This window comes from Pocillopora verrucosa, chromosome 3 (genome assembly GCF_036669915.1).
Source record: "Pocillopora verrucosa isolate sample1 chromosome 3, ASM3666991v2, whole genome shotgun sequence".
NCBI lineage: Eukaryota > Metazoa > Cnidaria > Anthozoa > Scleractinia > Pocilloporidae > Pocillopora > Pocillopora verrucosa.
In genome coordinates, this window is record NC_089314.1 from 29,243,142 (window position 1) to 29,262,554 (window position 19,413).

A 19,413-nucleotide genomic window follows, 5' to 3' on the forward strand; every position below is an offset into this window, starting at 1 on the left:
ATTTCATCTTTTAATTCATAGGCAAGGAACAAGTCTTTTATCATTCTACCGAATAACGAATTTCTGGCCATTGACTGGCCATTCATTCCCATTGAAAAATTAGACTATTAATCACGTTACGAATCATTTGTAATCCGATCTTATCATTAAACTTAATTTTTCATGGTAGAAAACGAACAATGCACAATCTTGTTGTCAAACGTAGTGGCGTAAATTGTTTTTCTTCCTTCAATTAATTCAAACGTTTTGAGGGATATTTTTCTGTCGCAAAGAAGCATCTTTTGACAGGCAAATAAAGTTAAAAGAGCAGAATGATTTTGAAAATGTACACAGCTAACAAAGGATATATTGATGTGCGATGATAAAGTGGACTCGATATGAGTGGAAAAAACGCACCCCCACCGGCACTCGTGTATTTTCAATTTAGGATGTATCATTATAAAATCGACAGTCATGTATTTTCAATTTTGGATGTTTCACCTATAAAAATTCGTACAGTAAAATCACAGGCTCTGGGCCTATACAAATTGAGGTCTCTCGTGATATAGATTGGAAGCATTCACGCGTAATGAGATAATCTTAAACGGGAGTCCAATTACATTTGTAAAATTCCGTCGAAAAGAAGTAAAAGAACCATATCTAGGAGAGTTTCGCTATAAAATAGTTATACCCAAGTTTAACAAAAGTTCACTTGAGAATAAACATTTTGGTGCTCGTCATTCAAGGTTTAAAACAGTTGACGACATCTTTTAAGACACTGCAGACACCCTGTAAATCGATTCATGCAATCTGCCAATTTTCTTGTTTGTTTACACCAATATGATCTACTTTCATTAAGTGAACTTGTCAATGATATCAACATACATTTGCATATATTGCAACAAATAGTTTATTTCTTCCTGTACTTCCTTGACCCTAAAGGACCGACATCTTACTTCAAAGCTGCTTTGTTGACGTTTTATGTTATTTTGCATATCTAGGCCATTATAAAACGTGAAATGCTTCGTTTTCACAGGGCGAAAATGCTGTTTAGCTGGATGTTCGATTCCATCAGTCATCACGAGCACGGTAAAGACCGTTTGTTAACATGAATAATTGCGCTTTTCAAAGGGAGTTAAAACATTCGCATTCAACCAAAGTAAGATAATAGGATATTATTTTCTCTTGATTCAACAGAATCAGATATTTTTCCTTCCTCTCCTCCCTACGTGATCTGTTGAAACAGAATGTGATGTGCCAAGCTTAAGGACCAAATTAATAAAAGGGCTGTGTTTGGTCAACAGCACGGAATCAGTGGACCACATCCCACAGGTAGATGTTTCCAGTCGTAATTATGTTATTGTCATGATCGTGCCTCAGTTGTAAAATAGCTCAGCTGATCTTGATTCTCAGCCAGTTAATTTGGGCCTCATTTGATATTCATGAGGACATTGAAAGAGGGAACATGGATCATATGTAGTCTATTTAGGTCGATTTCGTTTGCCTGGCATGATTGTAACCGTTTGCGCAACCACTTGGAGTATTAGATAATAGCGTCCTCTGAACCTTGAGCTTCGAGTAACACTTCAGCCCTAAGATACACAATGTTATTCTTATAATAAATTTGATAGATAGAGACTTTTCTGCCATTGCTTTATTGAAAGTTTCTTTTAATCAATCAGCGACTAAAGTTAGCTATTTTCGTTGGAGCGTCACGACTCCGGTCAGATGAAAAAAAAAATTGTCAACTATGCCAACATGGCAATTTGCATAGTAAAATACTCATTTAATTATCTCTTAATTCTGATAAACTGAAACTTAAGTTCATAGGTAATGTACACAGTTGAATGTGTCTTTTATGCGAGCTTTGGAGTACTGATGTTAGAAAAAAGAGGACTGTGTGTTGATAAAACGGACGTTCAAATCTGCTCGATTTTATTCACACGTAATAGCGACCTTTTGACAAATAACAGGAATAAATCCGCTTTTCAAATGAATTCAGGATAAACAAGTACACCAGATTGAGAGAGATTTTTGTTTTCAGTTTTTGAAGGCTAACATATAGTCAGCCCTGCATGTGAGAGCTTTTATTCTGCTCCTTTCATTCCCTAGTTTTTACTGCGAGAAACAAAAAACAAACTAAAGTTTTAATCCAATAAAGAGACAGACTTCGATTATAATCTAATTACACTGCCGAATATTTCTAAGTTTTGGACTGAGAATTAAGAATTAAGACATAAAGGAAGATACGAGTAACAACAGAAGGTGTTTTTAACTATGAAAACAGCCAGCGGAAATAAACAAGAAACTGTTGTATTACAAACGAGACAAAAAAAAACTTTTAATAATAAGAAATTCAACAAACAACCGACGCTTCTCATTTTTTCCTGTTCAGCTCTCTACAACTTGCCCTAAGGCAACACATATGCTAAGATGATTCAAGGTAAACCATTTTCAAAAGTCAGCAAAAGAAGATTAGTTGAGTTATTTATAAAACAATACCGCCAAACAAGAGAATGTGAATGACATCTTCCTTTCAATCATATTCCACGAGGCAGTTTCTGAGAATTCATTGAATTTTGTGATTTTGCTGGTGACAAGATCTTTCTTTTTATCACTTTTAAGTCGTGTTTATTGATACTTCATCACACATTTTTCTAGTACCAGAGATGATATTTCTACGAATAATTTTACAATTTCAGGCAGGATAATTTCAGAGACGGATCGTGTTATATCGATAAAATTTCGTTTACAAAGCGTGAATAAAGGAATGTTCCAAATGACTTTACTTTGATTTTCACTCCTGTGCTTATCAAGAAAAATTATATCCGTGCCACAAATTGTTTATTGCGAAGTATTCGGTCATCTGAATGACAAAACATTTTGTCTTACTTCTTACATTCTGTCACAAAGTCCCCATGACCGTAAGATAGTGCAGAAATATAGTCCTGTTATCCAGGGCCCGGTTGTTCAAAACTGCGATTAGCGCTAATCCACGATTAAATAGGCTAATCGCCGATTAAATTTAAGTCGCCGATTAGTTTCTGTTGTTCAAAGCCCGATTATTCCTAACCTTCGATCAAACCAAGGGTTAAATCTAACCCTGCTCGCTAGGTGGATTAAATCCTTAATCGGCAGATTAAAAAATAAAAATCACAACATGGCTGACTTGTTGTATGGTTGTGTTGGTGTTGATGGGCGAAGAAAAAGGAAGCAAAGAGAAAAATAAGCAACTCTACTGTTAAAGAGAAAAGGAAAAACGACAACGACAATGAACAACTTTAAAGGTGAGCATCGATGTTATTTTCATCGTTTTACGAATGTTTGCTTTCAAAAACAACAATTTTGAGGCTAATATGAGGCGGAATTTAAGCTGTTTTGATTTATAGATTTCATAAAGCATAGTAATTTTTATTTGACTGTTACATATTTTAAATCAGCGCTCGATTAAGCGCAATTTTTAATTAAAAAACGGCGATTTTTTAAAGGTTTGAGTAAAAGTAAAAAAAAAATTCAACTTCTTGAAAACAAAGCGAATAGTCCCAAAGTTAATCTATTGTTTGCGCTATTGTTTTCTTCTAACAAAGGACTGTATGCATAATGAAGTATGGGGCTGTGCGGAAACTTTGCCGTGTTTGTTAGCGAAGTATACATTTTATGCAAGGTATGGACATTGAGAGGTATTACAATAATGTTTCCATTTATAAACTTACCTGTTTCAAACCCCTGTAACCCAGTAAATGACGATGTGTCACTGAACATGTTTATTATTTTTAAACTGGCTTCTGATGGGTTCGGGGGAGCAGGGCCACCACCTGTCTTCTTCTGTTCACTATTAAAGGAACTGAATTCTCTTTTTGCGTGACTCTGGAGGTTTTTCCACTTGTCTCGTACTTCCTGCGTTGATCTTGCTGTCACACCGACGGCGTTTACCGCCTCCGAGATTTCTTCCCAAATCTTGTTTTTTTTTTGCATTTGTTATACTGTTGGTAAATTTACTTTGAAGAATGTCCATATTTTCTTCAAATTTTTCCGTTAAAACGGAAATTTCAGCGGGTGAAAAGTTTGCTTTCCGCACTTTCTTCGCTGGAGAAGCCATATTGACAAAAATAAATTTCCGGCAATTCTATGACGTAAACTGGCACAAAATAAATTATAATTAATTAATATAATTCATTTTATGCTTAATCGCGGATTAGTAAATCGACCGAGTAATCTCCCTTTGAACAACCGTTTTTTAACCAACGATTAACTAACCCACGATTAAGAAATTTAATTGCCGATTAGGCCTAATCGGTGATTAGTTTAATCGCGGTTTTGAACAACCGGGCCCAGAGTTCAGACGTGATCTTCAATAAATGAATGCCAGATACGATTAAGTTTGTGTATGGCATTAAAAAGATTTCTTCGAACCTTTTTCAGAATATTTTTCGCGCCATGAAGACGCCACAGAGAAATTCGCAGAAAGCGACTAATTCATCAACAACTGAAGTAAGCTACTGTATTTCAGTTAGAACGAAACGACTCCGGACAAAATTAGTTAAAAGTGGTAATTTGCATAGCTAAATACTCTTTTAGTTATTGATTATTATACTTAACTTGATCCTGTCAGACTAAAATCCTAGCAAATGAAAACTGTTGAAGGTTTATTTTGTACGAGTTTTAGAGCAGTGTGATAAACTATGTGATGATAAAACGAACGTGAATTTCAAATCTATTCGATTTATTAACACGCGGTAACGACCTTTTGTCAGGTGGCGGGAATAACTTTTCTGTTGGGCAAAGGAAGTCAGGATAACAAGTACATTATGATCAAAAAGATTTCTATTTTCGCTGAATGAAAACTAACGTATATTCCCTACCGCTCATGATAACTTGTATTCTATCATTTCCTGTATTTTACAGCGGAAAACAAACGAAAACAATATTTTTATTTATAACCAAGTTAAGAGACTTAAATTGTAATTTCATTAAAGTGGCGAATATTTATAATTGTCAAGAATCAAGATATAAAGGCAGGTACAACTAAGAACAGAATTTGTCTCAAAAATAAAAACAGCCAGAGAAAAACTGACAAATATGAAATTTAGCAGTAACAAATTCCACAGAATGAAATGCCAACCAAGGTCTGAAGGTTATTGAATTTAAGTATTTTTTGATCCGCTTCGATAATCTTAGCTTCGATAGGGTTAAGCAATTCCAATAATTAACTGATAACCAAGAGTTAAATAGGAAACCCTGTCAGTTAACTCTGTTTCGTATTTTTTGTTTTGTGATTAGTAACTTCCGCTAATTCTGCATAGTTAATAAGTTGTTTCGAGATCTTGTTTTGACGAGAATGCCTTCAAACAACTGGAGGGTAACAAGTAACAGTGTAACAAGAAAACGAATTATCACTGACAAATTATGATTGATGGAGGATCCGATCAGCGACTCTTTTCTCCACTTTTCTCGTTTCTTGAAATGTAATTTTTCGTGTCTCATTTTTTTCCTCTTGAGTTTTCTACAATTTGTTCTCAGGCAACGCACACGACAAGATGATCCAATGTAACTCATTTTTCAAAAGTCAAAAAAAGTAGATTAGCAGAGTATTCCATAAAACAATACTGCCAAACAAGATGATGTGAAATGTTACCTCCAGTCCTGTTAATTATTAACCTTTACATTTCCCTTTTATTAGAAATGATCTTTGCACACGTGCTTGATCACATAATTTCTGAAAGGAATCTTGTCATAGCTATGTAATTTAATTAACAATCAGTCGAAAGAAGTATGCTCTAAATGACTTCACTTTTAATTTCACACCGGCGCATTTTAACATTAATTCAAATTTAACGCAACAAATTATTTTTTGCCAACATTTTCGAAAAATCTGTCGCCAATAAACGACCACAAGAGTTATCCAACAAAAAAGGAGGAAATTTACTGGCTTCAAAATCACAACATTGGATCAAAGTTCTAATTCGAACTAATCTGATCAAGTTTTTCTTACGACAGCCAAAAGCTGAGAAATTCATAATGATTAGAAAAAAACCTTTGACCCACCGCTGTAGAGTCAACAGTAGTAAATCGTATCGTTTGTTTAACCAATAATACAATATTAAATTTGATTTTCCTCCAAAAATAAGCTCAAATTCAAGCGCATAGCATATTTTCTTCGAGGCATATCAGTTACATGATAATGCATTTAAACTCAAAATTTAAGGGGTTACCTGGTTGGTGGAATTGATGTCGATCGAGCCAATCGGGTTTCATGTCTTATCCTACGCATACGACAGTTAGTCATGTTGTAAACATGTTTTTACGACCGCCAACTCGAAGGACTGATAAAACACTTGGCTTAGAATTGGTGTAATATTTTACTCTGCTGCTAGCCACTTTAAAAAAGGTACGAGCTCTCTCCACCGGTCTTACATCTGAGGAAAGAAGAAAATTCTCTAGTACCTGTAGAGGTAAATTAGCGCACAATTTCAGGTGATACTGTTGATTCATTTTTTTTATCGTTTTTCCTTTTAGATAGTCGCAAAAACAAGGTAAGAGAATAATTTAGCTCCTCTTATTAAGTGTGGCATGAATTGACCAGCAAATTTTCTTTTCGCGTTTTCTCTCTTATCAGTGAGTCAATTACTATTTTCAAGATCAGATTGGTTTTGAGATCAGAGAATCACGGTGAACTGCTTCAACTCCTAAGATCCTTCTAAATACCATATCAAGAGATTCATTGGGTGTCATGTTTTGTGTCACTGAAGACAGCAGAAACAAATAAAAAAAACCAGTGCATGTAACCCTTCTGCAAGTAATGTGCTTTGCCAAATTTTCTCTCTATTTACAGTTGAAGGATAAACAACATACACGCTTGTGTGAACATGACGCCCCACATTAAGGTACTTTGGCTGATTTTACCGCTGATTGCTCTTTGCTATGCAGCAAAAAACAGCAGCAGCGGCGGAAAATCTAATGGTTACATGGTAAGTTAATTCTTTCCAAATATATCCCAACATTGTTATTGTCATCATCTTGTCTGATTGTGTCAGTCAGTGTCGTTCCAAAAGAGAATGGTAAAGGAGAAATTCACTGAAAACTGGAAACAGAAGAAAGATTGCCCGACACTTTGATTCTTAGAAAGATGAATTTGTCACAACTGATCTTAAAAGTAGTTATAATTCTTCCATGAACAAAAGTTATGTGTGTTTTTTTCTAAACACAGGGCGCTTACCCATATCCACCGCATGGACCCTGTGCTTATGGTACTCCTTTTGGCGCGCCAGGGATACCAGGTATTCCCGGGAGCCCAGGACCCGCGGGACCCACGGGCATCGCAGGACCACCCGGTCCTCGTGGTTCTACGGGACCACAAGGGGACAAGGGCGACGCCGGAAAGCCAGGAAACCAAGGCCTTACAGGTCCACAGGGACCTCCAGGAAAAATGGGACCTCAAGGGTCCACAGGCCGACAGGGTCCACGAGGAACCAAAGGTGATACAGGAGATAAAGGAAGCCAGGGAGCCTCAGGCCTCCGGGGACCTCCAGGAGCTCTGGGAAGTAATTGGAAACAATGCGTATTCAAAAATTTAAACGATGGAAAGGACACTGGCTTGATAAAGGTACTTCAGTTTTTCTTTCAATTAATTGCAATTTTACAAAATCGTATTTGACATCATTGCTTGAATAGATGATTCCTATCAAATTATGACTAAAAGAAGATCGAGTTATGCAGCAAGCTAAAATAATTTTTTTCTGTGGCAGAAGAACGAAACTGTGAAGATAAACCCTAAGTAGTTAAAGGATTCGTAAACTGGACTTGATTTAGGACTTATATCGCTCAGAGACATTTTGAATTCATATTGTTCACAGTTAACCATCATTTATTTCTCCAGGAATGCCTTTTCATCAAAAAGTCGGCCAAAACAGCTCTGCGCGTGTTTTGGAGTGGCAACCTCCGCCTCTATAACTGCCATGGTTGCTGCAGACGATGGTATTTCACCTTAAACGGCGCAGAGTGCTCAGCTCCTGCTGCAATTGATGGCGTAGTCTACATGGTACATGGAAATGGCGCCAAAAAGGATTTACACCGCCCCCGTCATATCGAGGGTGTGTGCGAGAAAGTCCACAAAGGTGTTGTGCGCGTGGGATTCTGGGTCGGTAACTGTAATGGTTACGGATCTGCTGACGCATACACAGGCTGGAACTCAGTGTCCCGGATCTACGTGGAAGAAGTACCACCCCCACAAGCATAATGTCTTATAACCTACCATGGTTTCATTGCTCAATATCTAACAGCAGAATAAGAACAATAGCACAATCAGGAATCTTAGATTTAACAGTCGGGATAAAATACAGTAAAGTTGTGAAATCGGGCATTTTTAGCTTCTGAACTATATAGAGTGGGGATGCTGCCATGACAACTCGCCAATAAAAAGAAGGTTTTCACTAAAAATCCAGGAGAGTTTGGTGTGTGTTTGGTTATTAGGGCTGAGCTCATTTCAAAGATCTCGTTTATGATGTTTTGACATTTGACCGTTTATCTCAGTGTAGAAAATAAGAGCACCCACGAGTGAGTCCTGCTACAAACTTCTTTCCTGACGGGATTCTTTCCAAAAAATTGAGATTCATGCGTAGAAGAGATTTAAGTCCTGTATATACCGAAAATGTTAGGCTTCTGTTGCTACTCCGACATGGAACCGTCCTATATATGTAATAATAGTGGATGTCGAATTATTATTTAAAGGCCAAAAAAAAAAAACAGACAAACAAACAAACAAAAACATTCAAGCTGATAACCTTATTGGCAAGTAACCTATATCTGCAAGAGCAACGCGCTCGGATTTCTCTTACTCTCCTTTTATCACCTTTAAAGAATAAAAAAAAATCAGGATAATTGTAATAGATTCATTCGTTTGAAAGCTATAATCTCATCATCCGACAATAGTCGTCTTGTTTGACCAAAAGAATAAACCTTTCCTCTTTCCTTAAGAATTTGAATGGCTCCAGTAACAGACACCTGGTGGAGACGTTATCGTAGTAATGAAACTTATCAGGCTAAATCATAACCATTACAATTTCCTCAGATGTGATTGGTCCGTTAGTTGCTTTATTTTCTCTAATTATTATGTACAGTTGTAATCGGACAATTGGCCGTGATCGGACACCTATAACCGGACAGTTAAAGCAGCCAATCATACCAAGTCCACTCAGCAAAATCCACCAATCACATAATTAATAACAATAACCATAGTAATAACCACTTACCCTTCAAAACTGGCGAATTTCCAAAATGGAGGAGGTTTTTACCTTAGATAATCAATTCTGAAAGCCCTTTCTCAAATTAATTCATTTGATCTTCTCGGAAATTGAAATGGTTGTGATTATTGTTAACAGTACTTCATATTGTCCAGTTCGGTCTGTAATCATGCTCGTGATTAACAAATCGGACTCCCGCTTTGCGATGGTCAGATTTCGTAATGACTCGTTTGATTAAAGACCAAATGAAACTCTAGTCAGTCCTATTATTATTATTACTTAGTCACAACATCTAATATTATAAACTTCAAATGTGTACGCTAGCGAAAAATTATGGGCGAACTGTAGTAAGCCTTCCACATCTCAGCAAGCAAAACCCGAGATTTCATCTTAAAGGTACTCCACACGAAGAGGAGGAGGGTTTTATTGCTTCTGAAATTGTTGTAATATTACATCTGTGACTTCGACTGGGCAAAAATAATTAAGCATAATGGGCATCACTTGCTGACCCAGTTATGGAACGTGAGGCGTGTGTTCAAGTTTGATTATTTTATTTAGAATAAAATATCTTGCGATATACGTGTAGTTGTTGTTAAAGTTCTTTGATTGTCAATAATAGAAGGCATTTCACAATCAAATACTTTGAAATATAGTGGATATAACCTAGATTGCCACAAGCTGACTAACCATAATTGTGATGAAATTCAATAAAACTGTAATAATCTGATCAATTTATATTCATGTCTATCTGGCTTACACAATGTCGAAGACGAGCTTTGATGCGCTCGCCTTTTCTCTGCATTTCGTGAACTTTAAACGGATATTTTACCTCGACATTGACGAGATCATGAAAACTTACTCTCCCCCCATAAAAACGTTTCATTGCCACTTCAAGGTCGCATCACTGTAACAAATAGTTGAACGTAAATTCAGAATCTTTACTATTTCTGATGAGCGCTGTTTTTTTCGTTTTCAATTCACTTTGTTAAGCACAGATGATACCCAATGAACTCAATTATGTTCAAAATAGGCACTTATGCGGTCGATATTTCATTTCCATCCGTTTTTGGTATGACGACATGAACATTGGATGGTGATAAGTTTTAAAACACACTAAAGTCACATTCGCGCTCGGGGTGGAATAACACAGATCTGAGGGACAACATAAATACATTTTTCACCATACGGACCGACCCTAGGCCGGTAAATAACAAATCTATTTTTTTTAAAAAAATTAACGAAATTCTTTCCGAAAGAACCCGAATGATTTAGGGTTGTAAAGACGTCAAAATCTAACTAAACAATTTTTGAGCGAGTAAATGGTAGTTAAAATAGGGGTCATGCAAATTAAAGGGAGATGCTTCACCAAAACATTTCATTTGCGTAATGATAAAGGTGATTTAAAAGGCTTCCAAACAAATTTTGAAACATTATTTTGACAAGTATCTGTCTCAATCTGACACCTGTCAATTAGAGAGCGCGTATGAAAAAAAGAAAGCGCATGTACACTTTTAAAAAACAACGAACTCTCACGACAATGTTTTCTGTTCCTTAAGTAAACGGCGAGGAAAGTAATTGTAAGTAAATTCAAATTTTTTGTTTTGAAGTTGTGAGAGTTTACTCGTTTGTTTGCTGCAATGGCGTGTATAAATCTGGTCTTTCCTCCACGAAAACTAAGTTCGAATGATACACTCCAACGAGACACAAGGGGATTTAATGCAGCCTTTTCTCATTTAATTCCTTCAGTTTACAATACAAATGTCCAAATTGAACGGATTTAGAAGGACCGTGACTTAACGAGAGCGTATATTTGTTGTAGAACTGAAATTAAAACTTCGCTCGCTCTTTCACTACCAACAAATTGTCAGAGAAAATTCAGATATTAAATGAATAAAAGTTCCATCGATTAGTTCAACTGTAACCAAATGCCTCACGTTTTAACTTTCTGAGTACTTTTTGAACGATTAAAATTAATTGCAGAAGGTTTTTAGGCCGCCTGTCAACCAAAGTACTGACACTATTGCTTATACAAATTCATTCTGAAACCAATGTTTTTCTGTCAACCAAAGTGATTTGAGAGAGAGAAAGAGAGGATTAATAAGTTATTTATCTTCTTGAGGTAGTGACCAACGTCTTTGCTTAAAAATACTGCCTAGCCGGAAAAACGAGATATATTTATGAAAAATGGCAACGACTCACGAAAGCGTTACCGTGGCCCGTGGGCAGAGATAGGATAATACTGACCGGGTAAAGAACCAATTCAGATTGCAGGATTCGTTACCGTGCCCTCTGAGAAAAAATTAACAATGTTATTCCTATGATAAATTTGATAGATGGAGATTTTTCTGCCTTTGCTTTTTTGAACGTTTCTTTTAATCGATTAGCGACTAAAGTCAGCTATTTTCGTTGGAGAGGAATGACTCCGGTCAAATGAAAATTGTCAATTATGCCAACATGGAAATTTGCATAGTAAAATACTCATTTAATTATCTCTTAATCCTGATAAACTGAAACTTAAGTTCGCAGTTAGTGTATACAATTGAATGTTTGTTTTGTACGATCTTTGGAGTACTGATGTTAGAAAAAAGAGGACTGTGTGTTGATAAAACGAACGTGATGTTCAAATCTGCTCGATTTTATCAACACGTAAAAGCGACCTTTTGACATATAACAGGAATAAATCCGCTTTTCAAATGAAGTCAGGATAAACAAGTACACCAGATTGAGAGAGATTTTTATTTTCAGTTTTTGAAGGCTAACATATAGTCAGCCCTGCATGTGAGAGCTTTCATTCTGTTTCTTTCATTTCCTAGTTTTTCTGGCGGGGAAAAAAACAAACAAAAGGTTTAACCCAGTAAAAAGACTTCAAATATAATCTTATTAAACTGCCGAATATTGAGAATTAAGAATTAAGACATAAAGGAAGGTACAAGTGAGAACAGAATTTAACAATGAAAACAGCCAGCGGAAATAAACAAGAAACTGTTGTATTACTAACTTGACGTAAAAATAAACTTTTAATATATCCCAACATTGACATTGTCATCATTTCGTCTGATTGTGTCAGTCAGTGTCATTCCAGAAGAGAATGGTAAAGGAGAAATTCACTGTAAACTACAAACAGAAGGAAGATTGCTCGATACTTCGATTCTTAGAAAGATGAATTTGTGACAATTAATTTTTTCACAAGCTTGTCGCACATGTGAAACAAACTTTTATCTGATGTTGATTTTCACACGTAAAAATCTCACACGTTTTGTAAGAGTTTAGACTGATTTTTTGACAGTCAATCTCTACATGTTCCTCACTGACGCAAGGCCAATTGCTCAAAGATGAGATCTGCGCAGCCATAGACCAAAATATTTTCAAATACGTTTTGATGAACTCCGCAAAAATCGCTTCAGACTTAGTACTCTTCTTGTCGCATCGAGGACGACTTTATCAATTCTTTCCTACGTAGTAACCGCGTTTTTTCGTTTAAGGCCTCCTTACTTTCATTTATGCAGTTCTGTCTTCAAGCGTGTATACTTTAGTATCATCAGACAACAAAACTACGAAAATGATCGAAATATTTATCAAAGTTGACCACATAGCTATGCAATATAAATAAATTTCTCTCTCTTGCTCTTTTCCTGATCCGGCTAAAAAAAACAAGGCCTCGTCAAAGTCCAACTATTGCATTTATTTCTCTGGATTACTTGAAACATTCTTTTCAAATATGTTCGTTGAACTAAAGTGATTGATCAAATTTGTTTGTCAGATTACGTGTCATGTGTAATCAAGAAGAATAAAGAAGAAAGAATACTCTAAGTGTTTACTACAGTAGTGTATTTTATTTGTATAGTAAACGACGACATATTCAAATTAGCTTCAGTTTGACAGTTTGTTAACAGGAATTATTTCGCTTTTGAAATTGATTTGCCTGAACCAAGTCTTTTATCAGTCTGCCAGCCACAGAATTTCTTGCTTTTCCTTTTGAAAAAAACAAGACTTAAAACATGTCTGATCTAATCATTTAACTTCGTTTTTCAGGTCGTACTATCAGAGGAACGATGTAGAGTGTACTTGTCAAATTTTAATGGCACGAACTGAATTAATGACTTTAATTTCTAAATCACTTTTTAGAGACATTTTACTGACACTCAGAAATTATTGGTGACAAGAAAGTGAAAGACAAAGGAAGATTGATTTACACTGCTAACAATCGATAAATGTGATAAATTTCTTTGGAAAAAGGGTCAGTTGAAAAAAAACACAGCTCATCGTTGACTCAAACGAGATTCATTAAAATTGTTGGGCTTTGGGAATGTAAGGGAACTCAGTAATCATATCGTGACGAACTGACGAAGTAATCTTATCGTGAAGAACTGACGAAGCAATCTTATAGTGACAAGATGAAGAATGAGAGCGGCGCACGGTGAGCAAACAAACGAACCACCACAAACTGAAATGATAGAAACCAAGGACGATTAGGAGCTAAATGGCTTTTTTTTACTCAATCCCTCTTCCATTTTCATCAATGTGAAATTTGATGTTCGTTCTCCTTCTTCCTCCAATTTGCTCTCAAGCTACCCAGGCGCTGGGGTACCCTAAGGAAAGTAATCATTTTATGTCGGGAAAATTCCTTTTAGCTTCATTTTTAACGAAAATATTTCTTGAACGAGAGAAGCTAAATGCTGTATAACTTATTTATACGGTAGTGGTACATACTAGACACTACTGAAAGAATACTTACGCTCTTTAATTTTGCGCCTAACACGAATTAGAATCGATTTTTTTTTTGTGGTCGCGGTCTCGTTAACTTCCCAACTTATCCCATCACAAGGGATACTTATGTTCTTCAAAATAAAAATCATGTCTCTAAATCCCGCATATTGTATATCGAGGTTTATCTAAAGTGAAGTAAAATTTGGAAATCTTCGAATGACAAAAGGGAAAATGCTCGTTGTTTTAAAAAAACATCTTTCATCTCCTCATATCAAGTTGTTTGTCGCATTTTCAGGAACTTTTGAAGAGCTCTATCAAGGAAAACTACACGATCGACTTTAATAGGTAGGATTTACGAAAGATCATAGAAATTGTTTATGAGACGACATGTATTACAATTTAAAATGGTCTGACTAGGGTTTACTTGATAGAGCTGAAAGCCGAGAAATATGATTGCCCAGCAGAAAAGAAAAAAAAAATAAACCATTAGGAAAAGGGTTTGAAATTGAAAAATAATCATTTCTATTTTAGTCCTATTAAATAATATCTACATAAATCTACACTCCAGAGAGCCAAGTCAAAAAGGCTGGCTGATTTTTCTCCTGGTTTCAGTTTGCATCTTTTGCTTTTTACTGGCCCTATAGAAGAATATGCCGTTTAGAAAATTAACATTTTTTTCACGCAATATTTCTGAATGGATTTCATAGTAATATCAACCTAATTTCCTCGTATCGTTGCAGGAGAATTGAGAAGTTTTCTACTTTTAATCGAGTTCATTGTGTCAGCAGTTTTTGCGTTGGAAGATGAGTTTGCTTTAACCAACAGCTCTTCTCTCAAACTTTAAGATACGGTTTTGTCAGAGATCTCACTGAACAAGCTACGACCATACAATGTAATTTCACGAAGAGCTGTACTTAAGAGAAAAAAAACTTTCCCGCATCGTTTGTGTTTTGTTTTTCGATCTTACTTGTTCTGACAGGAATCGGCTCTAAACAAACAAGGAAAGAAATCGGCATGCAATGTGGGACGTAAACGAGCTCTGAGTACAAGCTAGGGGTTTAGAAGGATCCGGTAAATAAGTTTATTATTATTTATTTTTTTTTTATCATCTTTTCCTATCTTCAACAAAGTTAAACTTGATCTCACTTTCTCATTTCGTTTAGCTTCCTCCAGTTTCCTGTCAGGCAACACAAGGGCTGAAATACTTCAAGGTAAATAAATTCACAAGCAATAACAAGTCTGTTCGTTCAATTTTCCATGTAACTCTTTCACTGAACAGCGCAATGGGAATACAGTTTGATACTCCATCAAATTTCAAGTAGATGAAAGTAACTAAACGTTGATCTTAATCCAATCAAGTTTTTCCTCTGGATTTTATCAACCAACCTTTTTTTCTCAAAGTTAACTCTTCGCACAAACACAAAATCCTCTATAACCTGTGATTTAGCCGCACTATTATATCGTAAAAACAACAACAACAAAAAACAATTCTATTTCAGTCATTAAATCAATTTTACAAGAGGTTATGAGAACAGCGCTTTTGGCTAAAAGGAACCGGTTTCCAAGGTTAATAATTTTTGTTAATTCTTATAGCAAAGAGGACTTCCAATAATTGTGGAAATCAAAAGCAAAAATTCAGTCGCATTGCTCGCGAAACCTTGAGCTTTGAATGTCACTTGCTTGATGTTGATATCGTCTAAATAGCTGATCTATTCAGCAGAACTGTTTGTGCTTACCTCTTTCGAACAAATCATTAACAATACAATTTCCTTATCTGAACTTATTTTGGAAAAGAGAACAGGATGTATCAAGAGATCTTTAAGAAAAAAAGAGGAAAATATGTCGTTTATTTCAAAACCAGAACACTCAATGAATAGAAATCATGTTTGATAGAGTTATTCAAATTTGGATTTCACAATTATGCCCTTCTAATCGTATAAGTCCGACTGAGTTCTTGTTCTACAGCACAAATATGCGATCACTCAAAGAACATTAATCAAAACTGAAGGTGAAGCCTCAAAACATCAAAGAAAGATGAAAAGATCAAATCAATTGTAACCTAAAATATTAACTTTATTCCCTTTTCCAAGACGAACACTCTAGCGTCTAACATCATGTATTTTCTTTCATAATTTCAACGTGGAAGTGCTGCTTGTCATGTGTTTATTCATTACTTCTTGATGGCGGTTTTTTTTAATGTCTGCGCACTCAAATACAACATAGAAGAAGCAATGTAATTGGCCAAATTGATAGTAATCAACCAATCACATTTCACGTCTTATTTTCCACGTGCGTCAGTTTATCATGTCCAGAACGTGTTTTCACGAAACTTCGTCAGCAACATCAATATAAAAAGGATGTCCCTTAACTTTTGTACTATTTTACCTCTGTTAATAGCCACAGAATAAGATAAGAGGTCTCTTCACCAAGCTCTTTACAGCTAAAGAATAAACAACATGCACGATCGTGTGAATATGCAGCCCAAAACCAAGATATTTTGGCTGATTTTTCCGCTGATTTCTCTTTGCTATGCAACGAAAAACAACAGCAGCGGTGGCAAGCCGAATTGTAACATGGTAAGTTTATCTTTTCCAAAAACATCACAACATTGTAGTTATCATCATTTCGTCTAATGTTCTCCACCACTGTTATTCCAAAAGAGAATGGAAAAGGAGATATTCCCAAAAAAATTAAGCAAAACGATGATTTCATGACCGAACACTTCGATTCTTAGAAAGATGAATGTGTGACAACGATTGTTCACAAGAAAAATAGTCATATTTCTGACAGCATATAAACAAAGTACGTGTTATGTTTTTTCTCATTTTTACACAGGGCACTCACCCACATCCACCATATGGACCCTATGCTTATGGTGCTCTTTTTGGTGCACCAGGGATACCAGGTATTCCCGGAAGCCCAGGACCCGCGGGACCCACGGGTATCGCAGGGCCACCCGGTCCTCGTGGTTCTACGGGACCACAAGGGGACAAGGGCGACGCAGGAAAGGCGGGAAACCAAGGCCTCACAGGTAAACAGGGACCCCCAGGAAAATTGGGACCTCAAGGGTCCACAGGCCGGCAGGGTCGCCGTGGAACCAAAGGTGATGCAGGGGATAAAGGAAGCCAGGGAACTCCAGGCCTCCGGGGTCCTCCAGGAGCTCTCGGGAGTAATTGGAAACAGTGTGTTTTCAAAAATTTGAACGATGGAAAGGACACTGGCTTGATAAAGGTATTTCAGTTTATATTTCAATTAATCGCAATTTTACAAAATTGTATTTGACATCATTGCTTGAATTGACGATTCCTATCAGATTTTGACTAAAAGAAGATCGAGTTATGCAGCAAGCTAAAATAGTTTCTCTGTGGCAGAAGAACGAATCTGTGAAGATAAACCCTAAGTAGTTAAAGGATCCATAAACTGGACTTGATTTAGGACTTATATCGCTCAGGGATATTTTGAATTCATATTGTTCACAGTTAACCATCATTTACTTCTCCAGGAATGCCTTTTCATCAAAAAGTCGGCCAAAACAGCTCTGCGCGTGTTTTGGAGTGGCAACCTCCGCCTCGAAGGCTGCCATGCTTGCTGCAGACGATGGTATTTCACCTTAAACGGCGCAGAGTGCTCAGCTCCTGCTGCAATTGATGGCGTAGTCTACATGGTACATGGAAGTGGCGGCAAAAAGAATTTACACCGCCCCCGTCATATCGAGGGTGTGTGCGAGAAAGTCCACAAAGGTGTTGTGCGCGTTGGATTCTGGGTCGGTAACTGTAGTGGGTACGGATCCGCTGACGCATACACAGGCTGGAACTCAGTGTCCCGGATCTACGTGGAAGAAGTACCACCCCCACAGGCATAATGTCGTATACTACCATGGTTTTATTGCTCAATATTTAACAACGGAATAAGAACAATAGCACAATCAGGAACCTTAGATTTAATAGTCGGGATAAATTACAGAAAAGCTGTGAAATCGGGCATTTTAAAGTTGCGCCTAGGAATGCTGCCATGACAACTCACAAATAAAAAGGTTTTCACTAAAAATCCAGGATTGTTTGGTGTGTGTTTCATTATTGGGGCTAAGGTCGTTTAAAAGACGACGTTTATGATGTCTTGACACTTGATCGTTTATGTCAGTGTAAAAAAAAGGGCGCCCACGAGCGAGTCCTGCTACAAAATGCTTTCCTGACGGGATTCTTTTCGAAAAATTGAGATTCATGCGTGGAAGAGATTTAAGTCCTTTAAACACCGAAAATGTTAGGCTTCAAATCTAAAGTACTCGTGGTTGAGCACATTGACCTGTTGCTTCTACAAAATGGAACTGTAGTCTTTATTCGTCCTGTACTAGTAATAATAGTGGATGTCGAATTATTATTTAAAAGCCAAAAAAAACAAACAAACACAAAAACATTCAAGCTGATATAACCTTATTGCAAATAACCTATGTCTGCAAGAGAAGCGCGCTCAGATTTCTCTTACTCTCCTTTTATCACCTTTAAAGAATGAAAACAATAAGGATAATTGTAGTAGATTCATTCGTTTGAAAGCCATAAGCTCATCATCCGACAATAGTCGTCTTGTTTGACTAAAAGTATAACCCTTAAGACTGTAAATGGCTCCAGTAACAGACACCTGGTGGAGACGTCATCATAGTAACGAAACTTATCAGGCTGAATCATAACGGTTACAATTTCCTCAGATGTGATTGGTGCATAAGTTGCTTTATTTTTCTCTAATTATTCTGTAGAGTTGTAATTAGACAATTGGTCATACTGAGTCCATTTAGCAAAATTTACCAATCACACAATAACCATATACCCTTCAAAACTGGAGAATGTCTAATCATGAAACTTACTCTCCCACCATTAAAACTTTTCATTGCCACATCAAGGTCGTGAGTTAACATCAAGTTACTGTACTTTTTATCTGTAGAATTTTACCCGAAGCTTCATCTTAGTTGCAGTGAAATCACTCACATCACTCTAACAAATATTTGAACGTACATGCAGAACCTTTTGCATTTCTGATGGGCGCTGTTTCTCTTTTCTTTTTTTTTCTTTTTTTTCTTTTTTTTCAATTCACCTTGTTAAGTGCAGATGATACCGTCTTACGCGGTCGATGTTTCATTTCCATCCGTTTTTGGTATGACGACGTGTACATTAAATGGTGATGAGTTTTAAAACACACTTAAGTCACATTCGCGCTCGGGGCGGAATGACGTAGATCTGAGGGACAACATAAAATCCTTTATTGTAAGAACCTTTGTCTTACAACGCAGTTACGAATTGCGAGTATGGTGCAATTTATTTCCGAACGCTATTCGTTCGTGTTTGATCTTTTGTATCCTCACCGAAAAATGTTGATAGTTACCGATCACAGAACATTTGCATTCGAAAGGAATGAAGCTTCATCCAGTACGCAAACTGGGTGCATGTATTTCTCAAGATTGCCCTATAAGTTCCTATAAAGTATGCCGTAAAACTGA

At 36.5% G+C, this 19,413-nt stretch overlaps 2 protein-coding genes across 8 annotated transcripts in view; both read left to right on the forward strand.

Moving 5' to 3' along the window:
* The window catches only part of LOC131793307 (collagen triple helix repeat-containing protein 1-like), a 43,719-nt gene extending 25,768 nt beyond the window's left edge, over positions 1–17,951 (forward strand). Inside the window, exons 1-6 of one of the 4 annotated variants that reach the window (XM_066163331.1) lie at positions 13,553–13,635; positions 14,221–14,270; positions 15,089–15,136; positions 16,323–16,501; positions 16,761–17,156; positions 17,428–17,951. In XM_066163331.1, coding sequence (XP_066019428.1) covers positions 16,382–16,501; positions 16,761–17,156; positions 17,428–17,787 — 876 coding nt within the window. In that variant the 5' untranslated portion in view covers positions 13,553–13,635; positions 14,221–14,270; positions 15,089–15,136; positions 16,323–16,381 and the 3' untranslated portion in view covers positions 17,788–17,951. Of the gene's footprint in view, positions 1–13,552; positions 13,636–14,199; positions 14,271–14,945; positions 14,997–15,088; positions 15,137–16,322; positions 16,502–16,760; positions 17,157–17,427 lie in introns of those variants that run through there. The other 3 variants (XM_066163332.1, XM_066163333.1, XM_066163334.1) reach the window with 3 other exon arrangements.
* On the forward strand, positions 1,196–8,433 carry LOC136276809 (collagen triple helix repeat-containing protein 1-like). Of its 4 annotated transcripts, none has more exons than XM_066163342.1 (4): positions 1,196–1,311; positions 6,812–6,947; positions 7,187–7,582; positions 7,856–8,433. In XM_066163342.1, the coding sequence occupies exons 2-4, from the start codon at positions 6,846–6,848 to the stop codon at positions 8,213–8,215; spliced, it is 858 nt and encodes a 285-aa protein (XP_066019439.1). In that variant the 5' UTR covers positions 1,196–1,311; positions 6,812–6,845; the 3' UTR covers positions 8,216–8,433. The 4 variants fall into 4 exon arrangements, with proteins under 4 accessions (XP_066019439.1, XP_066019436.1, XP_066019437.1 ...); XM_066163339.1 differs by lacking the exon at positions 1,196–1,311 and adding an exon at positions 6,290–6,431 and having other exon boundaries at positions 7,856–8,432; XM_066163340.1 differs by lacking the exon at positions 1,196–1,311 and adding an exon at positions 6,334–6,453 and having other exon boundaries at positions 7,856–8,432.
* Positions 17,952–19,413: the final 1,462 nt, after the last annotated feature.

What these genes read in the sequence shown, in the direction of transcription:
- LOC136276809 (XM_066163342.1), top strand. Translation starts at nt 6,846, where the DNA reads ATGACGCCCCACATTAAGGTACTTTGGCTGATTTTACCGCTGATTGCT. An exon ending in GAAAATCTAATGGTTACATG is followed by an intron (nt 6,948 to 7,186) that starts GTAAGTTAATTC and finishes TTCTAAACACAG; the next exon opens with GGCGCTTACCCATATCCACC. An exon ending in AGGACACTGGCTTGATAAAG is followed by an intron (nt 7,583 to 7,855) that starts GTACTTCAGTTT and finishes TTATTTCTCCAG; the next exon opens with GAATGCCTTTTCATCAAAAA.